The 24,190-nt window shown below is 36.8% G+C and overlaps 1 protein-coding gene across 1 annotated transcript in view; it reads right to left on the bottom strand.

The window, feature by feature from the left end:
* The window catches only part of LOC111160217 (family with sequence similarity 19 member A2, C-C motif chemokine like), a 477,542-nt gene that overhangs the window by 38,958 nt on the left and 414,394 nt on the right, over positions 1-24,190 (bottom strand). The window contains exons 3-4 of the mRNA XM_022523128.1: positions 21,469-21,621; positions 20,245-20,369 (exon numbers count right to left, since the gene is read on the bottom strand). Of these exons, the coding sequence (XP_022378836.1) occupies positions 20,245-20,369; positions 21,469-21,621 (278 nt within the window). The remainder of the gene's footprint in view (positions 1-20,244; positions 20,370-21,468; positions 21,622-24,190) is intronic.

Below are 24,190 nucleotides of genomic sequence, written 5' to 3'. Positions count from 1 at the left end.
GGGAACCACAACGGTTCCCTTTTCTCCCCATCCTTACCAACACTTGTTATTTTTTTGATAATGGCCATTCTGATGTGTATGAAGTGGTATCTCATTGTACTTTTGACATGCATTTTCCTGATGATTAATGATGTTGAGCATCTTTTCATGTGTCTGTGTAACCCTAATTGTTTTTCTTACATCAATGTCTTCTAGCTTTGAGTGTGCAGATCTTTCACCTCTTTGGTTAAATTTATTCCTATGTATCTTATTCTTTTATAAATGGGATTTTTTTTAAATCTCTGATAATTTTTTTAGTGTATATAAACAACTGAGTTTTTTGTATATTGATTTTGTTTTCTGCAACTTTGTTGTATTTATTTGTTCTAAGAGTTTTGGTGAAGTCTTTAGAGTTTCTAAATATGTCATTTATAAATAGTGATAGTTTTACTCCTCCTTTCCTCCTTTCCTTTTTCTTTTCTTTTTTTCTTTTTTCTTTTTTTTTTTTTGCCTAATTTCTCTGCCAAGGACTTCCAGTATTATGTTGAATAGAAGTGACAAGAGTGGATGACAAGACATCTTCGTCCTGTTTCCAATCTTAGGGAAACGTATTCAGTTTTTCATCATTGAGTTTGATGTTAGCTGTGGGTTTGTCATATATGGCCTTTACTAGGTTGAGAGTTTCTGTCATATATAGTTGCTAATTTTGTCAAAAGCTTTTTCTGCCTCTGTTGAGACAATCATATCATTGTTATTCATCATTTTATTAATGTGGTGTATCACATTGATTGATTAGCATATGTGGAGTCATCCTTGCCTTCTTAGAACATATCTCTCTTAATCATAGCATATGAACCTTTTAATGTACTGTTGAATTATGTTGCCTGACATTTTATTGAAAATTGGATGTTGGCCTGTAATTTTCTTCACTTATACCATTCTTATCTAGTCTTGGTATCAGAGTAATGCTGGCCTCAGAAAACGAGGTTGGAAGCATTCCCTGCTCTTTAATTTTTTGGAGGAGTTTGAGAATAACTGGTATTGATTCTTTTTTTAATCATTAGTAGCATTCACCTGTGAAGCAGTCTGGTCTTGGACTTTTGTTCACAGGGAAATTTTTGATTACTGATTCAGTCTTCTTACTAATAATCAGTCTGTTCAGGTTTTTCATTTTTTCATGACTCAGTTTTGATAGGTTATATGTTTTTAAAAATTTATTCTAGGTTGTCCAATTTACTGGTATATAATTGCTCATAGTAGTCTCCTATTATCCTTTGTCTTTCTGTAGTTTCAATTTTGACTTCTCTTTCATTTCTGATTTTATTATGGTCCTCTCTTTATTCTTGGTGATACTAGCTAAAGGTTTGTTAATTTTGTTTATCTTTTCAAAGAACCATCTATCAGTTGCATTGATCTTGTCTTTTGTTATTTTATTCTAACTTTGGTCTGCATTTGCTATTTTTTTTCTCTAGTTTTTGAGGTGTACAGTTAGGTTGCTTACTTGAGATCTTGCTTGTTAATATAGGCATTAATTGCTATGAACTTCCCTCTTAGAATTGCTTTCATTGTTTTCCGTAAGTTTTGTTATGTTGTACTTCCATTTCCATTTGTCTTGAAGTATTTTTCTTTTGATTTCTTCTTTGACCCATTAGTGGTTCAGGAGCATGTTTTTTAATGTCCACATACTGCTGAATTTCCAGTTTCATTTTTATAATTTCCAGTTGCATTCCATTGTGGCCAAAAAAGATGCTTGATAGGATTTCAGTCTTAAATTTATTAAGATTTGTTTTGTGATCTAAAATATCATCTATCCTGAAGAATGTTTGTGTGCTTGAGAAAAATGTGCATACTGTTTTTTGTTTTTTTTTTTTAAATAGAATGTGCTATAAGTATTGTATAAGTGTGATGACCATCTGGTCTAACATGTAGGTTAAGTTTAATGTTTCTTTATTGATTTTCTATGGGTGATCTCTCTATTGGTAAAAGTGGGGTATTAGAATTTCATACTTATTGAATCACAGTTGATTTCTCCTTTTAGGTCTATTAATTTTTGCTTTATATTTTTAGGTACTTTGTTGGGTGCATAAATATTTCAAAATGTTATATCTTTTCATTGGATCACTGTGTAATGCCCTCCTTTGTCTCTTATCTCTGACAAAATAGACCTTCAAAGACTGTAATAAGTATGGCTACCTCAGCCTTTTGTTGGTACCCATCTATCCAATTTAAGTTTGTGTGTCTCAAGTGAGTCTGTTTTAGGCATATACAGATAGGTCTTATTTTTTTATTTCATTTAACCACTCTGTCTTCTAATTTTAGAATTTAGCTCATTTACCATTAAAGTAGTTGCTGATAACTATGGACTTTTGCCATTTTTTTTTTACTTGCTTTCTGGCTGCTTTTTAGTTCCTTTCTTCTCTTGCTCTCTTCCTTTGCAATTTGGTGACTTTATTGAGTGGTACATTTATACCTTTTTTAATTTTGTGGTTACCATGAGACTTCTAACAGTCTATTTTATGTTTGTACTGAAGTTATTATAAGCTTATCTAAAGCTCTACATTTTTACTCTCCCACCTGTTCTGTGTTTTTGAGGTCACATTTTGCATCTTGTGTGTTCCTTAACTAAGTATTGTACTTATTTTTACTACTTTGTCTTTTACCCTTCATACTAGCTTTATAAGTGACTAGTGCACTGCCTTTTCTTTATATTTACCTTTACCAGAGATTTATACTTTTATATTTTTTTCTTGTTCCTAATTAGTGCCCTTCCTTTTCAACTTAAGGAAGTCTCTTTAACATTTTTTTTCAAGAGCCAGTTTGGTGATGATGAACTCCGTTAGTTTTTGCTTGTCTGGAAAATTTTATCACTCCTTCAATTCTGAATGTTTGCTGGGTAGAGTATTCTTGGTTGGCAGGGATTTTTGTTGTTTTTTCCCCTTTTGGCACTTTGATTATGTTAAGCCACTCCCTCTGGCTTGCAGTTTCTGCTGAAAATTTGACTGATAGTTTTATGGGGGTTCCCTGTACATAACAAGTTATTTTTCTCTTGTTGCTATTAAGATTATCTCCTTGCCTTTAATTTTTTTTACATTTTAAATAGAATGTGTTTGGGTTGGGTCCTTTTTAGTTCATCTTATTAGGAACTTTCTGGGCTTTCTAGATAAAGGTTTCCTTCCTCAGGTTAGAAAAGTTTTTAGCCATTATTTCTTCGAAGAGGCTTTCTTCTCCCATCTCTCCTCACTTCTCCTTGGGTACCCCTATAATGGAAATGTTAGTCCGCTTGATGTTGTTCCATCAGTCTCTTATTTTTTTTCTTGTTGCTGCTCTGATTGGATGTGTCCCATTGCCCTGATTTGGAGTTCATTGATTTGTCTTCTGCTTCCTCTAGTCTGCTGTTCAATCCCGATAGTGTATTTTTCACTTAAAATATTATATTCTTCAGTTCCATGATGTCCCTTTGGTACCTTCTTATATTTTCTATCTCTTTGTTGAAGTTCTCAATGTGCTCCTCTATTCTTGTCTTGAGTTTGGTATCTCTATACCAAATAGTATTTTATACTATTATTTTGAACTTTTTATTATATAACTTACTTCCATTTCATTAAAGTTTTTTTTCTAAAGCTTTTATCATATTCTTTTTTTGGAATATACTCCTTCATTTTGTTTGACTCCCTGTGTTGGTGTCTGTATATTAGCTGAAACAACCACCTCTCATAATCTTGAAGGAGTGGCCTTGTGTAGGAAATGAGCCTTATTGCTCAACACTGCCATAACTCTCAATTGTCTCTCAGAACTTTGTGATTGTCCAAGCAGCCTACTTTATTTTTATTACCTCCCAGTATTTAAGGGTGTGCTACAACATATCAGTGTCCCAAGGGGATAATATCTAGATTCAGGCTGATTATAAGCCATATCCTCAGGTAGCAGATTTTAGAGTACGCAAATATATACAGTCTCGTGTGCCACAAGTATAAACCTTGTTGCCCACCATAGCCAAGCAATCTGGAGGTGGCCTGGCCATCACAAAAATGAGGACTTCAGACAAGTGTATAAGCTCCTTTCTGAGAGATCAAAGTGAGCTGAAATGAAGCAGAGGAAGAGTATAAAGATTTTACCCACCAGCCTCCATTCCCTGAGAGCACTTTCATAGACCCATCCCTCAGGCCAAAACTCCTAGATAAAGCAAATAGACCTCTTTCACAGAAGGAGGATGTGTTTCCATCTGCTATCAGTTCAATTCCCTGGGAGTGGTTGCTTGCCAAGAACTGTCTGATTGTTATAGTTCCGTGGGACCCAGGAGCCCCCACCATGCCGGAGCCTGGCAATCAGAAAGTGTCCCCTGGTCAGCTATGGCAAAAGCTGGGGCTCCTGACATGTGTAAAAGCTCCCTTCTGGAGGCTATTAGGCTTTGAGTTCTCTCCCCATTATGGGTTGCTCCGCCAGGAGTGGGGTTTATAGTGAGATTGTGTCCCAGTTTCCCCTACCCACTTTAACATGTAGGAGTTGCTAAGCCAGCCTTGAGGTTTTGTTTAAAAAACTATTCCATAAAATATAAGATGAAAACAGAGAGGGAGGCAAATCACAAGAGACTCTTAACTATAGGAAACCTGAGGGTTGCTGGAGGGGAAGTGGTGGGGATGGGGTAAGTATATGATGGGCATTAAGGAGGACACTTGAAGTAATGAGCACTGGGTGTTGAATGCAACTGATAAATCACTACATTCTACCTCTGAAACTAAGAATAGAGTATATGTTAATTAAATTGAATTTAAATAAGACATTTAAAAAAGAAACTGTACCATATATAGCCACAGACTTGATGTGTCCGTGGAAGGATATTCCTATTCCATCTTGAGCCAGAACCCCTAAAGAAAGAGTCTACTTTTGAACCCACTGCAGTCGGGTGTATCCATAATAGTTTTGAGCAAGAATTGTGGTCAGATTTGTTGTTTGGGGGCTGATTATATAATTGCTAATGCAAACCCCTCCAGAATTATCTTTCACTGCACTCAGTCTTGGTTATGGTAAGAGGAAGACCCAGAATTGACACTTTGATGAGGATATAGCCTGAGTAAGACATAAATCTTTGTTGTTTTAAATTACTGATAGCTGGAGCTTGTTTATTTATTTATCTGTTTATTTTTTTAGCCTACTCTAATACAGAGTTCATCCCATCAGATCACGAGTGGGAACATCTCTTGGGCAAAGACTGTCTTATTCATATATGTATCACCAGGGTTTAGTATACACCCTAACATTATTTTAATAACTGAAAAAAATAACTGAAAAAAAATCTTTATCAAAGCAACATCAAAATGAAGTACAATACCTACAATTTTAGGAAATAATTTATAAACAGCACTGTAAAATTCTGTAATTCACAGGAATCAAATGTTTAACTTAGAAATTTGATCAAAAGAAGTTATTATCTGGGTCCCTAAAACAGATTCAATGAATTATGATTATAAATTTTGTCTAGACCATCCATTAAGCAAATACAACAGTTGGCAATTCAAAGTCCTAGAGAAAAGGTTACTTTAGTGATTTACAGTGCATTTCAAGTCTCCAGAGATTCCCACTTTAATATTGGTGCAATGGTTATAATTCTGCATCCCTGTCTTCTTCAAGAGGTCTATGCTTCATCAGATACATAAGACTTTTTCCTTGTTTTTATCTTAGTACGAAAGTTCTTCCCTATGAATGTGTATAACAGATGGCTCTTGATGAGTGGTATTGTTCCCCCAGAATTTCTCATATAATACCTTGTGAAAACTACTACCATCAGCTTATTTAACTTTTAACTATAGAAATATCTGACCTTTTATTGGTGGCCCTACTTCTTTAGCCCTTGTAACTGTACATGGATGATTATAGATGCATGTAGCATTGAACATAGTATTTCTTCTAAGAACATCAACTCTGCAGTCATAACATTTGAAGAACAAATGACATGTCAGTATTAGAACTTTCTGAGAAAATATTACAGAAGATACATTTACACTGTAGTGGTTACATGGCACCTAGAGTTTTTCTACTTCTTCTGAAACAATATATTTCATTAGAAATAGTATACACTTTGAAATCAGATTTGTGCTTGACCTTTGTCACTTACTAATTATATAGCTTCAGGAAAGTTAATTTCCTTAAACCTCTTTTTCTCATCTGTACTAAGGAATAATAAGGCTTTTAACGCTAGTGTGATAATTATTAGAAATATTTTGTTGAGATGATATAGCATAGTACCTGGCAAAAGTTGTCACTCACCCAAAGACAGGTACTATCAAGATAATTGCTATCTTATATCTTCTTTCCATTTTTTAATACTGTTGCAAATAAAATTCCCAAGTGTATTAGGATGTAGGAGGTCAGACTTTTGTTCTATTCAGGACTTTGATTGGACAATGTCCACCCACCTTATGAAGGGCAACCTGCTTTACTCAAATTTCACTAATTTAAATGTAAATCACATCTAAAAACACTGTCACAGAAATATCTAGAATAATATTTGACCAAATATCTGGGCACTGTGGCCCAGAGAAGTTGACAGACAAGATTACCTGTCACACCAACTAATTCCTTGTCCTTTACTTTGACTTTCTGAACATACAATTCTTATACTTTACCACCTTGTGAATAAACAAGGTTATCGGATGACTAAGCAACAGCTATAATACTTGTTAAATTGCTCTCTAGTGAAACTTGAGATTCCTAAGATGACCATTCCTCTTATAAAACCTATTAAGAGGTAGTTGACATCTGCATTTTGAACAGAGATTAGTCTATTTTCATGATTGGTTTATAGAGCTCCTATTTTGCACTAGATAACAAGAGAAAAGGGAAATGCTCTAGAAAATCCAATATTCCTATTCCAAAGCAAAAGATATGTGAAATCATTAGCAAGACTCAACAGGAGTGACATATATCTAATTATGCATAAGCACTGGATGGCACCATCAATACCCTTGTCCTCATTTTAGCAGAACTCACCCAGCAGCACTCTGGAAGAGCACAACATGCTCTGTAAACATTCATCATGAGACAGAGTTGGTATACATTTGTGAGGATGAGACTAAGAGAACCCCAGTGAAGAAGAAATCAAAGGATGGTATTAGGTTTATGAAGCATGGGGGACCTTGACATCATTGCACAGCAACCATGAGTGACTATGGTGAGTGGAAAATCACCTGTTCCATCCTGACAGTGTCTTTATCTTTCTGGAATCTCAGTAACTTCAGAAGGCTGAACCCTTAGTGAGAGGTTCCTGGTACTACCAAAAATAATTCTACTCTAGATTTTCTTAGTCCACTGATAGGAATACTTTCCCTTCATGCTATGATACTTTTTGTATCAAATAGCAACGTGATATAACTTCACTAAATAGGGTCTCCTTACACCACCATATAGGTGAAATGTCAACTTGTCAAAAGTTAACATTAACAGCTTTCATCCTAAACCTGTTCCCTTACGCTCCTATAAGAAATCCTCAAAGTTAAAATGTGGAGGCAAATAGTTCACATCTATGTTATATATGCAAGGGTGCTCTCAACAAGTTGATTTCACTTGTGAAATTTAATCTCAAACAGTGGTTGACTCTCTGCCAGACATTTGCCTTCAGTAATCTCACGAATCGATCATATGTTGTAATTGAAGTTGGAGGTTGAGATTTCTAATCATGATACCTGTTTAAATTTTTCTGACTGTCAGCCAAAGTGTCTGTGGAGAATGTTCAATTTTATTTCTTTCAAGATAAAATAAAAGCATCTGGGTATATGAATCCTAGAAACAGTCTGACCAGATCAACTCTCCCCACATTATTCCAACAGCCCTTTCAAGAATAGGTTATTTTAAAGTTACAAAGTAGAGATTGTATTCAATTAATTTCAAACATCCTTTGAAAATGAATTTACACTGTCTGATATTACCAAGTTTGTCTCTCACTCCTGTTCTCTTCCCAGTCCTGTTAAAAGAAAACTAGGAGATTCAAAGTGAAGGTAAATATGTTTGCCACCAGAAGAGAATAAGCAATAAAAGATAGAGTAGTCAACAGTAAGCAGAACTTCAACAGAATAGCCCTGTATTGACTTTGGGCTAATCCCACCATAAATAATGGAAAGCCAACATGGCTGCTTAATATAGGAGCAAGACCCAGTAATACTGAATCACAAGAACTGAGGGTACATTCAACAGCTAAGTAACTCTGATCTTTAACAAGTTCAGTATTGAAAATCATCAGAAATGGAATTCCCTGTTTTAGTATAAACAATAAGAGCTCTTCTTTGTTTTAATTTGGGAATTTGAGTTTTATACCTTTTCAAATGAGGGACTAATATTTTATATATATTAATGATTTTTGGAAGTGTTTTATAAGCTTAAAGCCTTAATAAATTTGAACAATGTTATAAGTTTCCAGTATTCTTATTTGATGGCCACCATTTTAAAGTATTTTTCATTTAATTAGTTATTACTGTGGCCCCCTACACAAAATCCTTCTTTCCCTCTCCTCTCCCATTTTGTAACTGGTAGAAGACTTTAAAATGACTTAAAAGTCTAATCCAAAAAGCTTTGTTTTCTTATGATAGTATACCATCTGATACAATTCAGTTCAGTCTTTAGTTACTATATATTAAAAAGACAAATTGAGTAAATTGCCTTTGAATGGCATCAAAATCTGTTACGTTGCGTTTTAGGAGGGCTGTGGACCATGCAGTATTAAACTGTCAGTGTATTCTTATGACACCAGTACAAATCTCTGTTCTACCACTTCTGTACATGACAGTGATTTACTGACTTTGTCTCCACTTGACTATGAACTCTTAGACATCAAAGGGCCATGATTTTTTAAAATTTGCCCACCTGAAGCCTACCACAATATCAAGCACATGACTACATATCAGACATGCAATTTATCTTTACAGAGTAAATGAACACATGAATAGACAAGCTCCTCTAGAATGGAGCTTGTTAATTCTACTAAATTCTTGTTTTATTTTATTTAAAGATTTATTTTAGAGCGAGAGAGAACAAAAGCAAGGGGAGCAGAGGGAGAGAGAATCTGAAGCAGACTCCCCATTGAGCATAGAGCCCCACACAGGGCTTGATCTCAGGACCCTAAGATCACCACCTGAGCCAAAACCAAGAGTCAGAAGCTTAAATGACTGAGCTGCTCAGGCATGCTATTCTTATTTTTTAAATGTCTCTTATACTGCATTTTACTTTAAAGAGATGCACATTGTACAGTATTTTCAATGTGTTACCAATGACACCATCCAACGAGGAGGCAAGTTTTAAGATTATGAAAGTAAATCATATTCAACTAATGGAGTGTGAACTTCTAATATTTCTTACAAATGTCATGCTCAGAAAGAAGTTAAAGTCCAATTTATCTGGTAGGTTCTATGTATTTGTTATATCAATCAATAGCCCTAGGTCCTTGGAACTCTCTCTTTCTGCGTTTGCTCAAACTGCGTTCTGTTAGTTTTCCAGTCGCTCTGCCCACATCTCTTGTTCCTCAGCCTGCACCTTCTTCTACATTACCTGCTAAAATGTATTTGGTCCTCTTCTCTTTCAACACACTCCTTCTAAGACAGCCTTCTCAATCATTTCCCCATCATCTGGGGATAATGATTCCCAAACTTCAGTCTTCATCTCTAGGACTGTATATTAAACTGTCCACTAGATATCTTTATCTCATTGTGTCCTTATCTATTAATATCACCATAAAGGCTAGGCCAAAAGTAGAAGTCTTTGTGAAATTTTCCCTTTTACAGAATTCTTATAGTTAATTAATTACCAAACCCTATTGATTCCACTTTTAGGGTGATACTTTCCTATCTTAGTTCAGGCCTGTTCTCTCACATTCCTCTCAATTCCTTGTAGTTGACACATGGCAGACAAATAGATTTTCTGAAGTGTGAATCAGACCCTTTTCTCTCAAGGTTCTTCAGTGGTTTATAATTTCTTAGAGAATAACATCCAAATCTTTTAGCATGGCATTTAGAAGACTGTTAAACTCAGTCGTCCATGACTCCCCTCATATACATGTTTACCCCATGAACTGATTTCTATTCCATGAGCCAAGACAGGCTCTTCTACACCTCTGTGCCTTTGTACAAGCTGTTGTTTTGTTATGGTAAAGTGAAGTGGCCAACTCTGAATTTCTGCACATCCTTTAAGTCATAAATTGAGGACTTCCACAAATGAGAAATGTACTATTTCCCAAGGCAACCCATTTAGCATCACCTACAGCTGACACCACAGGAGTTATTCCTTGCCCTTAATTGTATTCCTTGTGGCCACAAAGAACAAGTCTAATTTTTTCTTTCATATGATAGATCTTCAAATAATTTAAAACATGTTACTCCTAGTGCTTCTATTCTTTGAGGTAAATATCCACAAAGTTCTTTAGATTGGCCTCTTATTTTTTCCTAGCTCACTAAAAGTTGGCATCAAGAACTTTACTGAGTACCCCAGATGAGGTCTGACCATGAAAGAGTGAAGCTTGACTCTGCCTTTTGTATTACACACACCTCACAACCAACTCTCCATTATTCAGCGGTGGATTGCAAAACAAGAAGGTGGGATTCACTCTCATCATAGAGAGAGCTGGGAATTAGGCCCCAGCTTTGTTTTCCTATACAATGTCAGCACTATTCATAATGCATTTGGAATTCTGAGTCTGTGGGAAAATTACCTTTGATTTCTCAGCTATACTTTCATCCTGTTGTCTATAGTAAGAAAATGAAATTGGATCTGAAATCAGTATGAGTTTTAGATTCCATAGAAAATGTATAAAGGATAGAGGAGAGAAAGAGCCATGAGGGAATGTATACAGGGAAGATTACTGATAGTTCTTCATAGGACTGTCACTCACCATAGGAAGAGGAGAAGACATAGAACCTCCACCAACTAAGGTTCCTTGAACTTTCCATTATCCTTTTCAAGTCTCATGAGGTACTGTTCTTTTATTAAAGCACTCCAGATGACCAAAAACAGATGACAGTATTGTTGCTCCCAAGAATAGTTACCTCTGAACAAATATCAAGCTCTGCAGGGTTAAAAATAAATCCCTAACATAATTTTAATCCTCAGCCCTCAGATAAAAGAAAGAGATGTTGCCTCCCCACTTAATTCCCAAGACATAAGCAAGAGCCTAAAGATGTACCTCATAGTTGCTAATGAAGTTCTGCCATCCCCAAACTAGATTCTATTACAACATGTGAACATTCACAATTAATTAGAAGATTATAATCACAATATTCATAATAATGCCTAGAAATAAACACCTGGCTCAAAAACTATAGAAGCACTTAAAGGAACTTCAAAGTACTTGTATGTTGCCCATTTTTCATTTTAATTGTAAAACTATAGACCAGGTTTTCGAAATATTTTTTTTTAAGTCTTCACTTTAATTTCCAATAACTCTCTAAAGAAATACCACGGGAGACACTCCTGGCCCCATTAAATTATTAAGTAAGCAGCTCTTACATTTGAAACACCAGGTTTAAATGTTACTTTTACTAGTGCTACTGCATGGAAACCTAATTTGTTCTACCTACCTATGGACTCATTATCTAGTTGAGAAAAAAAGAACCCTTCCATATATTAATTCATTTCTGTGCACATCTCTTTTAAAAAATCTTGATGTTATCATAGTAATTATATAGTGCCTTAAATACTTTTCCAAGTGTCCCTACCATTTGAGATTTTAAATCTTTTCTAATATCAGTGTCACTCAAATCTACCTTTGTTATTATAGTAAAAACTTTTTACCTACTCTTAATAAATATGAAGTTCAAGACATTTTACTGTATTTAATTTTCCATTAAAGGACCTAGACTTGGGGTGCCTGGGTGGCTCAGTGGGTTAGGTCTCTGCCTTGGGCTCAGGTCATGATCTCAGGGTCCTGGGATTGTGCCCTGCATTGGGCTCTCTGCTCACCAGGGCCCCTCTCTCTGTCTGCCTCTCAGGCTACTTGTGATCTCTGTCTGTCAAATAAATAAATAAAATCTTTTTTTAAAAAAAGGACCTAGACTTAGTGGATATTAATGCAATACATGAGACATACTTTCCTCATACTTTTCCCATGGTTGTCTCCATTTCACCTACTGGAAACTTCATCCTTCTATGTACTCAGGACAAAAATTTAAGTCAGTTGTGATATGCCTCCTCTGACCCTTCCAATTCTAAATTCAACTAGTTGCCTTTGCTCACTCCACTCCAGCCACACCAGCATCATTGCTGTCCCGTGAATGTGATATTCCCACAGCAGCTCCCAGGTAGGTCCTTTGTATCTATTCTTCCCTTTATCTGGAAAGCCTGTCCTCTAGGTGGCCATGTGCCTCATCCCCTAACCTCCTGCAAAACCTCAGGCAAATATGCAAGCTCCCTTGCTCAGCACTCTACATTTCCCTCAGCCTTTCCTTTCTTCCATAGCACCTATCACCATCTACCATACTATCTACTTCACCCACTTATTTTTGTCTCCCTCTGTGTGATAGGTAGAATTCTAGAGACTTCTGTCCCATTACTGAAATAAACACTAACCTCAATACTGTTGTGAAAGGGCTTTGCAAAGTAATTAAAATTGCTCGTTGGCTGACCTTCACCTAAGAAGATCACCTGGCCCTCAGAAGCAGAAGAGTAAGGCAGAAGAGAGAGGGTACAAGGGCAGAGAGATCCAAGGCATGGGAAAGACTCCACATGTCACGGCTGGCTTGAAAAGGAATGAGTGTGACAAAACAGGAAAAAATATACAGTGGAAAAAAGTCTCTTCAATAAATGGTGCTGGGAAAACTGGGCAGCTATATGTAGAAGAATGAAACTCAACCATTCTCTTACACCGTACACAAAGATAAACTCAAAATGGATAAAAGACCTCAACGTGAGACAGGAATCCATCAGAATCCTAGAGGAGAACATAGGCAGTAATCTCTTCGATATCAGCCACAGCAACTTCTTTCAAGATATGTCTCCAAAGGCAAAGGAAACAAAAGCCAAAATAAACTTTTGGGACTTCATCAAAATCAAAAGCTTCTGCACAGCAAAGGAAACAGTCAACAAAACAAAGAGGCAACCCACGGAATGGGAGAAGATATTTGCAAATGACAGTACAGACAAAAAGTTGATATCCAGGATCTATAAAGAACTCCTCAAACTCAACACACACAAAACAGGTAATCATATCAAAAAATGGGCAGAAGATATGAACAGACACTTCTCCAAAGAAGACATACAAATGGCTATCAGACACATGAAAAAATGTTCATCATCACTAGCCATCAGGGAGATTCAGATTAAAACCACATTGAGATATCACCTTACACCAGTTAGAGTGGCCAAAATTACCAAGACAGGAAACAACGTGTGTTGGAGGGGATGTGGAGAAAGGGGAACCCTCTTACACTGTTGGTGGGAATGCAAGTTGGTGCAGCCACTTTGGAGAACAGTGTGGAGATTCCTCAAGAAATTAAAAATAGAGCTTCCCTATGACCCTGCAATTGCACTACTGGGTATTTACCCCAAAGATACAGATGTAGTGAAAAGAAGGACCATCTGTACCCCAATGTTTATAGCAGCAATGGCCACGGTCGCCAAACTGTGGAAAGAACCAAGATGCCCTTCAACGGACGAATGGATAAGGAAGATGTGGTCCATACACACTATGGAGTATTATGCCTCCATCAGAAAGGATGAATACCCAACTTTTGTAGCAACATGGACGGGACTGGAAGAGATTATGCTGAGTGAAATAAGTCAGAGAGAATCAATTATCATATGGTTTCACTTATTTGTGGAGCATAACAAATAGCATGGAGGACATGGGGAGTTAGGAGAAGGGAGTTGGGAATTGGAAGGGGAGGTGAACAATGAGAGACTATGGACTCTGAAAAACAATCTGAAGGGTTTGAAGAGGTGGGGGCGTGGGAGGTTGGGGGAACCAGGTCGTGGGTATTAGAGAGGGCACGGATTGCATGGAGCACTGGGTGTGGTACAAAAACAATGAATACTGTTATGCTGAAAAGAAATTTTAAAAAATGATTAAAAATAAATAAATAAATATTTTAATTCATTAAAAAAAAAAGGAATGAGTGTGAACAGGAGAGCAGACATTCTGACGGAGCTGAGAGAGGCTCCTGGATGATAGCTACTAGAGAAATAGAAATCTCATTCCTACTCTTACAAGGGATGGAATTCTGTCAACACACTGAGTTTAGAAGCAAATTCTCCCCATACAACCTCCAGCAAGAAACACAGCCCTGCTGTGAAAAGATGTAACACCCCATATTTTCAACCTTGTGAAACCCAGAGCTGAGAGACATAGAGCCAGGCTGGGGCCCAGTCTTACCTACAGAGAATAAGTGAATGTAATGGTAAGTACCAGAATTTGCAAAGGCAGCAAGCAAAAACTAATACACGCTATGAGGATATATAATCAATGAGGGCATGGATCCCCATCTTAGAGTTTTCTTCATGCTGTGTTGTAGAACCTAGAATAGCACCTCACAACACAACAGACAATAAATACTTGTTGAATGAATAAATGTACACAGTATACTCATTCTTTCCAATGAAATCTATATTTTACAAAATGATAGAATTTTTTTTACCCCAAAACATAGAAAAAAATATTAAAAATGTAAGAGGTAAATTGATTTGAAAACGGTGTTATCAGTAGATTATATCTCTGCAAGTTAGTGGCGGCTGGCTACCACTGCCTAAAGTACCGGTTTTCAAAATGCACGTTGTAACACAGAGGCAGGTCATAAAATCAGTTTATGGGGTTGAGACAGGTAAGAAGGAAGGAAATAAAACAAAAAAAATTAGAATTTTAATTTTAGTGAGGGATGTATATGTGTCTGTGTATGCACATTGGATCACACTATAAGATGTATTTCTTACTGCAAGTACTGTCAAAATAATTTGGAAAACAAGGGTCAAAAAGGTCACTGTACTCTGTGCTGTGGACCAGGAGGTAATTTAGGGCCTGACCAGAGGTGAGATGAAGACAAATGAATGGTGCATGTGTCTGTTAAGAAAGGGCTGATCAGGAAAGAACTATACTATCCTGAGTCCGTGATTAAATTTACAAGGCAAGAGAGAGCACTATGGTTGAAGAATTCACACAAATTGCACCATCTTAAGGTGAGGAAATGAACTTTTTCCTCTTGCTCTGTGTTTTTTGTTTTGTTTGTTTTATTTGGGGGCTTTTTTTTTTTTTTTGCCTTGGGGTTGGAATAGTGCCCCTGGACAGTGTTCAGATCCACCCCCGCCCCATCACAGAACAGTTACTGAGTTTTAGTATAAAATCCAGCAGCATCTGGAAGAGGATGACTTGAGGCTTTAATCAGCAAAGCATCCTAAAATGCTATTTCTTTTCTCCCTTACAGGGAAAGGATTAAAAACCCAAATACTTAATCTATCTTCTAAGATTAGCCAGTTATTAGTGTCATATATAAATTTAGCTGGAAAGGAAGTTAAAAATGTCCTTGGCACATGGAACCAAAAAATAAATCCTGGTTAAAGGAACTCAAAATTGAATCTAACTCAATCTCCTCATTTATTTTGCAGATGAGGAGGCTGAGCTAAAGGTTTATACTAGCCCCATTATTATAACAATGTTACTCTTATACTTATCCATGATTCCACTTTGTCAGTGGACTGCATATGGATAACAAGAATAATGCAACTGTACAGTATTCATTCCCCCACTCTAGGGCATATGCCTGGTTGGCCGGGACCATGCCATTCATCTTTGTACTCTCATTAGTGCCTACTGTGGTTTTGGAAATTAAATAAGATAATACCTGCAATACACTTACAGTGCCATGTACATTCTAAGAACTAAGTAAATGCCTTCATATATGCTTTTGTCGCTTTGATTATAATAAGAGCATTGTTATTACAGGATGTTTATGCATAAGAAATTCTTAATACCTGTTGATTTTCTTTGCATTATTCACCAAAATGAAATCATATTTTATGCACTTAAAATCCATATAGACTTGAAGAGACTTTAGAAAAATAGAGTTCTAATCTGCTTGAGGCACTTTAAGTAAATTAGTAAAGATGAAAGACTTCCAATTAGTTAAAAATTATCCAGAAAATGTCTTAAGTATATGAAAAGTAAATAGACCTAATCACATCTCTATGTGATTCATAGAGATGAAATATCTAATGAAAATACAGACTCTTGCATACTCTGAAGGTCATCTTTCTTTAGGGAAGAACCAGACTTAAGAACTGCATGACCATTGGTGTTTGGAACCCAAAGCCATGGCCACGAGCTGTGAATTCTAAAATCAAAATGTGACTTCCTTTAGGAGATGTTTCACAGAGAAAGAATATCAAAACATTAAAAGAAATGAATCAGAGTCTATTTTTGCTAAGGATCCAACAATGTTATCAAAGATTTTTTTTCCCAAGTCTTACAAGCTCTATAGCACCTTTCCCCCCTGCTACTTTCATGTTATATAATTAGCGTATAATTATGTGCTCTTTCACACTGGAAACAGTATTCTTTTATTAATGACTCTTTGAAAAGTTCTTTATTATTTATCTTTGAAAGTGAGTTTGAAATCAAAGGGCTTTCATGACTTTAACTTTGGAGTTCTTAAAAGTAATATAATAGGTGGTTACAGAGGTCATAAGCAGTCCTAAGTTTCCACCTTTAAGGTAAGAAATAAGGTTCAGGAAACAAATGTTGCATCCTCCTTTCCCTCCCGATTAAATGTTTGGGACACAGAAGAACATGAGTGCAAAATACTGATATTCCAGCAAGGGTTGTCTTATTCTTTGCCTTTTCTCCCTTGCTGGGATAAATAGAAAATGGGATCGGAATAATAAGCTTCTTGAATCTGGTACAAAGACAGAAGGGGATATAATTCACATTTATAGTAGGAAGTACAATGTAAATTCCAAATTAGTCTTAAATGAGGAATTCACCCAGCCCATAATCTGTAGTCAATTCTGGAAAGTACCACCACATCTCTGCTGAGGCTAAGCAAGTCTCATTGCTGTTTTTGGCTGACTGCTTTTTTTCTAACATTCGGCTTACTGGAGCACTCCAGATTGAATATGGGCAATTAAAAGGAAGGGTGTACATTATTGCAAATTTTATTCATTTCTCAAGCCATTTTGCTTGCAGTGATAATCCCACAAGACCAACATATCTTGCATAAGAAACTCAGATGGCTTTTGGCTTCGAGCAGCTCTTTGGTTACTTTGTAACCTATTCATGCTAAACTTCTGGACTTTCCCCATTTGTGGCTGGAACCTGCCAAATCAGGGCTGCAGTGGCTGCTTGGCTTGCCACAACCATGGCTGACTTATTTAAGGCTGACAAAGGAACAATAATGCCATGAATCGAATAATGATCAGAATTCTTCTCGATTATTCTGCTGCTATTTATGTGGGGCAGGAGCTACCTCTGTCCAACACTTCCACGGTGCACAAAGTAATACTGGCCAGAGCTATTTCAAAAATTTGTATCTCCTATACTTTTTGTACTATTTCAGTGGAGAAAGCAAAAGTGTAATAACCTGATGACCTCGGAGACTTTGGTTTTTGAGGCCTCAGGGAAATTGCTTATCATCCTGAAACACTCAAAACACTCAAAATTGCTTATCATTTTGCCTAGCCATTTGGAATACCATGACGTCCCTTCAGTTGGAAATCTCTATATACCTTCCTTCTCACCAGCAATCTTTTTCTTGTAAAGAAAACAAGAGATAATAATTTACTTTGTACTCAAGAAACTCTGTCTTCAAGGATCACTGGTCTTATATATGATGATTTTTCCTTATTCTAAATGAGAATCACAGACTCCGAGTTGGAAGGAATCTTAAAAGTGATTTAATAAATACCTCTGGTTGGGGGTAGGGGGGTAGGAAGAGGGTGGTTGGGTTATGGACATTGGGGAGGGTATGTGCTATGGTGAGTGCTGTGAAATGTGTAAACCTGACAAGTCACAGACCTGTACCCCTGGGGCTAATAATACATTATATGTTAATAAAAAATAAAAAATTAAAAAAAAATACTTCTGGTGGCATGAGCCCTTTCTATATTATCTTCAGGGAGGCCCTCCTTTAAAAGCTCTTCTTCAGGGCAAAAGAGAAATAAAAAGGAAGTACAATCTACTCTGTGTGGCCTAACACTTTATAACAAAAATGAACTGGAGGAACTAGATGATGGTCTTCCTCACTCACAGGTTCTCAGCCTCTCATCCATCTTGTTTAATTACATGATGAAAACCACTTAAATGTGAAGCATTGCAGAGACTGAATTTTAAGTTTGGACCCTGAGAATACGGCACAGCAGGAAGGGAAACAGCACTTCTTACACAATTTACTGTGGGAATTTAGATCACATGGTCTTGACCTTTTCATTTCAATGATCCAGAAAGTTAAAGATAACTTTAAGGGTCTACCTAATATGAATAGAATGATAGGAAGCTTTCCTCACTATTACTTAAGAATAAGTTTAAGAGATTGGGTTCTGGAATGAGACTGCTCGGTTTGACCCTGGCTTCCTTGTTCATTGGCTGTATGACCTTGGGAAGTCACTGAAGGTTTTGAAACTTTGGTTTACTCATCTGTAAAAAGGAGATAATAATATTATCTTCCTCACTGGGCTGTTAAGAGGATTAAATGAGCTCATTCACATGAAGTACTTTGTTCAGTTTATGGCATATGTTTTAAGTATCCAATAAATGTTAGCTTCCTCATGTCCACTGAAGTAATAAAAAACAGAGTTTAGAGTGCAATTTTTGTTTTTTAATTTGCTTCAGAATCTCAGATCTTCAGTGAATTTCCATGAGTGCTATTTTGGACTAAGGATTTATAGTGTTGAGGAAGGAAATATATTCATGCTATAAATAACTTAGAAGGAAATTTTATATTGCCAAGGATGTTTTTAATAAATCAATATGGTTTATATCATGTGCTAACTGAATAATACAATTATTCTAATTAACTGATCATGCACTCTGTGGGTTTTGGAAAATTATGTCAGCATTTAGCCAACAAAGAGAGTCATGAATAATAGGATAAAATATAAAGTTATTATTTTTGCTATTAGAAACTTAGTTGCTTTTGTGTATGTCTGAATAGCCAATGCGATCAACATGTTATTCAACAGACTGAATTATATATCTGATAGGATCCAAAAATAATTCTCTTGAATATGTCCAGAGAGGTCTAAAAAAAAAAAAAAACTGCCATTCTGAAATAGTATGTAAGTTAACCAGTCTCTGGTCTTATGTTACTTTTTATAAAATAAAATCTTATATCATTATTCTGTTCTAGTCCCCAATTATCCAGTTCTAATCAATAGTCTGCTTTCCCCTCAAAGCAAATAGCAAAACAAGACAGAATTTTCATTTGCTGATTCTACAGAAAATTTAAATGCTGCCCGTCCAGAATATCCATGGAGCTATTTAGGAAATCAAAGTTTAAAGCTAACCATTTTCACTTCTCTCCCATGTCCCAGAAGTCAATCATTGCAAGATGAAATATATCATTGTCCGAAGAGTATTCTTTTCTTTCTTTTTTTTTTAAATATATATTTATTTGACAGAGATCACAAGTAGGCAGAGAGAGAGGAGAGGAAGCAGGCTCCCCGCTGAGCAGAGAGCCCGATGTGGGGCTCGATCCCAGGACCCTGAGATTATGACCTGAGCCGAAGGCAGCGGCTTAATCCACTGAGCCACCCAGGCGCCCCTGAAGAGTATTCTTTTCTTATTGACCCTGAGATTTAGAAACTCCTCTTCATAACTCATTACAAAGTTAACCATTAGAAAACCATTTATTGACCCAGAAATCAGGAAGATCAAAATAATTACTTTCATAAAAATGAAAGACTCTTAGTTGGGAAGTTGTATTGAGTCATGAATAAAATATATTCTTTTTATCCCCCCCAGAATGTATTGAAATTATTGTCCGTTAGAAGAATAAGGGATTGAGGTCACCTTCTCAGCATTTAACATGCATATTCAGGGGGTTTTTCATCACTGTCAGTATCTCATGAAGGGGAACACACAACATTAATTCATTAAATGACATGACAGTTGATGGCAATCTATAGAAGATGCTATTCTGAGTAAAATTAAAATGTGCTGTGAAAAGAATGAATTAGGAAGAAAATGGGAGGGAGTAGTATGGAAAACTATACTCTTCATTGTACAACCATCACTTAACAATGTTACTGTGCATGTCCACACTCTATGAATTCAGAGACATTTTTGCTTTCCCAAGCTAGCTGTCCACTTACCCTAGTTGTTTTCACTTTATTCCCAGAGGAACAGCTCCATCCTTTCCGATCTGGAAGAACTTTACATTCCTCTCCCTCAAGACATGGCTGCATATGGCACCACCATTTCTGTTCCACTATTGAAGCTACAGGAGATTAAAAAAAAAATCAATTCAATGTTTTCTATTTGGGCTAGTTAATTATCTGGGTGCAAATTTAAAGAAGAACAAAGGACACCGGTTTTTCCTAATAGTGGTGAAGACTGGGTTTTGAAGCATGCTTCTCTTTTTGTCCAAAGGGGCTAAATCCTTCTAGATTTTCTGACTAAAAGAATTTTTATTTTAAATTTTCATTTATTGTGGTAAGAACACTGAACATGAGCTCCAGCCTCTTAACAAATAATATTGTTAATTAGAAGCACATTATTGAAGGATATTTTCCTGTGAATGTACAGGCTTAATGAAAACTAATATAGTGGGAAGAAACTTATGTAGACATATGCATGCACTGATTTACCTAAATATATAAGAAAATGAACCTACTACCAGTTTATTATCAACATTTTAGAATTAATGTAATACTTCCCACAAGTAAGCTAAAATTAGAATATTAGAGTTAATGTAATTTTTTTTAATTGTGGGCAGTAACCATCATCACAAGGAATGAGCCATGCTAATAGGAATACTTAAATTATTTTTTATGGTAACAGTAATTAAGTAGACCCATACAAAGATGTATGTCCTATTGTAATTAGGTGAACCCTCCAATAAAGAAATTAACATTTTGATGGATCTCCATAAAAATCAGTATTTCATGTTAAGTCAAACTACAAATCCACTAATCTGTATGGTGCTTATATTTTCATTCTTAGAAACCACCCATGGGTTTACATCATCATACTGTTTAAGCCTCTATTTTCTCTTCCCAATTAATTTATATATACACACACACACACACCCTTCACTGGTAAATCAGTATTTGATGGTATCAAAGTAAGAAGCACATGGACTTGTTGGAACCTCCCTAGAATGCCTTTCGTTATAAAACTGCATAAGGTCTTAGACCTCCTTCCAGAGGATTTTAGATTTCAGAATGCCCCTCCCCCTGATCAATAATCTCTCATCAACCACATGATTTATGGTATGATCCCTCAGGATTGACCACAGTCAACAGCATTATAGTGGATTTCCAGGTCTAACCAGTCCCCAGCTATATGACCACCATGAGCAATGGAAGAAGTCGTACCATCCACACAAGACGGAGCTGCTCGCGTGGTACCTGCCACCTGCCCGGGGAAGCAGGAACACTTGACTGTCTGTGATCGCTCTTCTATCTTGTTCTTATTACAGCATCTGTGGAGTGCAACCACTTCGCAAGTGCCCGTTTTAACATGATGAGCTGCACAAACAAAAATAAGAGATAAGACAACATTGAGAAAGCTTTGGCTTCTCCCCCACCCTTTATAATTAGATGTACATTAAATATAGCTCTATAACGGATTCCCCCATGCATGAAACTAGAAATACAATGATGCTGACTCCATAATGCAGATTTGATTTCTTTTCTAAATGTGCAAGGACCATTTCTGTCAGTAAATGCTTGGTGAAGCAGGAACAATTAGTGACCAGATTAGAATGAGCTGTAAGAACAGTCTGAAATATAGAGACAATATGTGGCATCATCAAAAACATACTTATTTGCATATGACTTTTTTGTCCAACATGTTAATCAAAGAAAGGCAAACCCTTTGACAAGGTGCCCTGCAATGGTGCAAAGAGGAGACCTATTCTCAAAGTGGTGGGCTGGGGGAGGGTTAAGGTTATGTTTTTCTTCTAGGGGTAAGCACAGAAGCCAGACAGGGAACCTCTTTTCAGGAAGTAAGGAGGTAAAGGGTGGAACCCATCTCCTCAGTATTCCTCTGCCCAGTTTCCCTGGGAATGAACTAACTGGGGATTCTTGAAATTGCTGCCATTTTCCTAGAAGTCCCAGCCAGTTTCAGCCCCCAAAATCTTTTCTTTCCATCTTGCCACCAACAACCATAGCCAGAATATGGATGGATTTATATCTAGCCTGGGAGCCCCATCCAATAAGCTTCAAGGCTTCCCCCACCCAGCCCCTTAACCTGGCAGTAAGGCTCCTGAATGGTTGGGTACTTGGGACTTGTGGACCTCACTTATCACATTAGGGTAGGATTCTGGTTTGCCTTCTTTTTCTTTCTTTTTTTGGCGGTGGGGGTAGCATTTCTTCTTCAAAGTATTAACCCTACTTTGGAACAATAAAGTAGAAGTTTTATATGCTAAAAATAAGTTTAAAATCAAATATCTGTTGAAACACAATCCTTTCAGAAATTTTTAAAAATGTGATATAAAAACCAGATCTGAAATTATTTAATGATATAAACATATTGAGGCCCATTTTGTAGAGATCAATACATCATATATTAATCTTCCCCTTGGGGATGAGTATTACAGTGCAAACAGGTTAGACATCTTGCTTAGATCTTGTAAGAGAGAAAAAAATCACACATATTGTTCATTCCTCCATGCAAGACCAAGAAACTTGGGTGTGACATATGACTTTGACATGGGATCCTTGAAAGAACTGTCAAGAAAGAGATATCATTTCCAATGCCGCAAAGATTTTCCCGCCACTGTAGATACAAATGGGGATTTCTCTGTGTTTGATTCAAACACAAGTCTATCTCTGTGAAAGTTAAAAGCTTGAGAGTCAGACTCTTGTGCTCTAGAAAATATTTTCTTAGCTAAGGATGATTCGGTTTGGTTTAATTTATTGAGTGTTTTGCATTATATTGTACAAGTCATTATGCTAACTCTTTGTACCATACTTAATCACATTTTAATTGAGTCAATACCACACCTCAGGTATGGTTCTGAGTACTGGGGATATAACCATAAAAAGGAGGGACACAGAGCCTGCCTTCAGAGACGTCATATTCCTGTGTAGAAAACAAATTATAAACCCCCGTGAATGCTTAAAAAAAAAACTAGATTTTTAAGCTTCTGGAAGGAACTGCAGTAAAGAGAGAGTAAGCAAACAGGGAAGGAGAGTGTATTTTTATGAGTGCCGGAGAAGACCTCTGCAAGGTCATCTGAATGATGACCTGAGAGATGAGAGGGAAGCATCCATTATGAGGATCTAAGAAAGGAAGAGTATTCCAAAGAGAAGGAGCAACAAATGACAGGGAGCTGAAATGGGGAAATGTGTGGTGTGTTCCTAGGACAGCCTCGGTCATCCGGGTGGCAACGGCGTGGTTGAGCAATTGCGAGGTCTAGGGAACTGTGTTCAGAAATGTGTCTTCTTCAATTTCTTTCATGAGTGTCCTGCAATTGCACTACTGGGTATTTACCCCAAAGATACAGATGTAGTAAAAAGAAGGGCCATCTGTACCCCAATGTTTATAGCAGCAATGGCCACGGTCGCCAAACTGTGGAAAGAACCAAGATGCCCTTCAACGGACGAATGGATAAGGAAGATATGGTCCATACACACTATGGAGTATTATGCCTCCATCAGAAAGGATGAATACCCAACTTTTGTAGCAACATGGACGGGACTGGAAGAGATTATGCTGAGTGAAATAAGTCAAGCAAGGAGAGTCATTTGTCATATGGTTTCACTTATTTGTGGAGCATAACAAATAAAATGGAGGACAAGGGGAAATGGAGAGGAGAAGGGAGTTGAGGGAAACTGGAAGGGGAGGTGAACCATGAGAGACTATGGACACTGAAAAACAACCTGAGGGTCTTGAAGGAGCGGGGGTGGGAGGTTGGGGGAACAAGGTGGTGGGTATTAGGGAGGGCACATATTGCATGGAGCACTGGGTGTGGTGCAAAAACAATGAATACTGTTATGCTGAAAATAAAAAAAAAAAAGAAATGTGGGAAGGTGGAGTAGAGACTGGTAGGCTATAATAAAGGAACTGGATTTTACTCATGTCACAAGGGAA

Source organism: Enhydra lutris, unplaced genomic scaffold, assembly GCF_002288905.1.
Source record: "Enhydra lutris kenyoni isolate GAN:26980312 unplaced genomic scaffold, ASM228890v2 scaffoldscaffold74, whole genome shotgun sequence".
NCBI lineage: Eukaryota > Metazoa > Chordata > Mammalia > Carnivora > Mustelidae > Enhydra > Enhydra lutris.
Note: the sequence above shows the minus strand (reverse complement) of the source record. Positions and strands in the feature narration are given on the sequence as shown.